The sequence below is a fragment of the Cibotium barometz genome, chromosome 11 (assembly GCF_041138505.1).
Source record: "Cibotium barometz isolate CiBa-2024 chromosome 11, ASM4113850v1, whole genome shotgun sequence".
In the NCBI taxonomy this organism is placed as follows: Eukaryota; Viridiplantae; Streptophyta; class Polypodiopsida; order Cyatheales; family Cibotiaceae; genus Cibotium; species Cibotium barometz.
Genome location: NC_141056.1, coordinates 17,292,220 through 17,294,288, shown reverse-complemented (window position 1 = coordinate 17,294,288; position 2,069 = coordinate 17,292,220). Strand labels below are relative to the sequence as shown.

Genomic DNA, 2,069 nt, shown 5'->3' with positions numbered 1-2,069 from the left:
ATAACCTTAAGCACCCTGACATGATATAGAACGGTTTGTGTGGCAGAAACCTGTAATCAAATTAACATTTCCTACACGGCCTTCAATGCCATATTCCCACACAAACCCCAACACTCACGCCCACACCGCAAGGAAGCCAAAAGAAGCACAACTGTGAAACAGTGAAACAGGAGAACATGCATCCTTGCATAAAAGGAAAAAGCAACTTAAAAAAATGGAAAGACAAACTATAGCATTGATTATACATAGAGAAATTGAGTCCTATAAAATAGTACCTTGAACATAAAGGAGTTTCAAAACAATGTATACAAAGATATTTCATAATCTTCAAAGATTTGTGGCAAGTCGACCTCCAAGTCGACGACACATTACCACTACATCATTAAGGTGCACATATAGTAGTTCAACTTGTTAAACCATTCAAAAAAAAAAATCATTCATGAGGGGTAGACACATCCCCACAGCTCTCCTCACAATGTTCTTCCACAGGCTCATTAGCATGATTCAGCCCCTCCATCTCTCTGACACGTTGGCGGAGTTCATTGAGCTCCTGCTCCACCAAGAAAAGACGCTCCTTCAGCGTGAGATTTTCTTCTTCCAGATGCGCAATGAGACGTTCCTGGCTGTTCACACAATTCTGCAGGTTTTTGGGCATACCGCCAACTTCCGAGGCACGGGAGGGGTAGATCATCTCGAACCGGCTCAAGCCCTGGTCGATGCGCTGCTCCAGACGCTCCACAGAGTGAATGGAATGGTCTTCGTTCATCAAGTCTCCCTGCTCTACATCACTCTCACTCTCAGATGCATCTCTGGCCCTATCCTGATAGGATCGCAGCCGGATAAGACCATTCATGGAGCCATAGCCATCCACACCTAGCTCTTTGTTCATCTCCTCCAAAGATCCCTTGTCCCGCACCCCCGGGGACAAGAGAGGGGTTGGGACTACAGCAGGCGTAGCCGGAGACGGGGTCACAGCCGGGGCAATCCCCCCAAGCCTCTTGGCCCGCATGATGAAGGATGTTGTATTGCGCGGGGCCAAAGGAGCATGAAGAGAAGGAGAATAGATCTTCTTCCTGGCTAAGATTCTCCTCCTCTTTAGCCCACTTCTGGATCCCATGGCATGGCTATGACCCTTGAAACGGACTTCCTCAGGCACATTCATCATGGAAAACACGTCAGCAGGGGCACCCTGCAGAGCAAACGGCAGGGACGGTGGCAGGGAGGGCATATTGAAGCGTGGCACGGCCATAGCTAGAGCATTGTTGCTTGGATTCCCATTCCTTTTACCCTTCCATTTCTTGTTTTTGTTCTTGTTCTTATTCTTGTTAATGGTGATGTTGTTGCTGTTGTTGTTCATGTTTACAGGCTTAGGCTTGCGGAAACCATTGCTATCAAGCTTACCTGCTTGGAAAGACTCCGGCGCGTTGAAACCCATGGCAGCAGTCCACACAGTGATCAGAAAGGAGGGCCTCTGTCTGCTAATCGGCCCTAATCAGCTTCCGTGTGCAAGATTCGAACTCAACCAAACCCTAATCCGCTTCTGAGCGAGAAAACCCTGATCGGTCTGTGCCGAAGAAACCTTGACCCTAAATAGCAAGAAACATTGGCTTCTGTGCACCTTTTGCAGGGAAAACCCAAACCCTAATCAGGGTCAACAGTACCCTCGTCCGCCTGGACCTTTTCACGAGATCGTCGTCGGTTCACTCTTTAACAACCTTTTTGGAAAGCAAGGAAGCTTGTTGGCCAATTTTTTTTTGTTTTTCAATCACCCCCTAAGAAAGCACCTTTAAAGGGGTGAACCTTCCCACACTTCCGAGCGGCCTTGTAATGAAAGTCACTCTCTCTCTCTCTCTCTCTCTCTCGCTCTCTCGCTCTCGCTCTCGCGGGTAGAAATGACTAGTGGAATTGCCTTTGGGATGACATGAACCCACCTGGGTTCAAGTCTCTCCATCGATTAGTCTCTCTAGATCAAAATAGTCGACGTAAAGCGACTCCGTCTCCATCTCTCTCTCGGCAATACAACAATGCTCCTCGATGTGGGTACCTGAGCACAAACCCATCGGACCCTC

At 48.1% G+C, this 2,069-nt stretch overlaps 1 protein-coding gene across 1 annotated transcript; it reads right to left on the bottom strand.

Annotated features, from left to right (window-relative positions):
* Positions 1–211: 211 nt before the first annotated feature.
* LOC147633845 (uncharacterized) lies at positions 212–1,740 on the bottom strand. The gene has a single exon (XM_086804898.1). It carries the CDS (start codon positions 1,433–1,435, stop codon positions 434–436), a length of 1,002 nt encoding a protein of 333 aa, XP_086661024.1. The 5' UTR covers positions 1,436–1,740; the 3' UTR covers positions 212–433.
* Positions 1,741–2,069: the final 329 nt, after the last annotated feature.

Bases quoted from the DNA above. Each gene is read 5' to 3' on its own strand.
- LOC147633845 (XM_086804898.1), bottom strand. From the start codon at position 1,435: ATGGGTTTCAACGCGCCGGAGTCTTTCCAAGCAGGTAAGCTTGATAGC.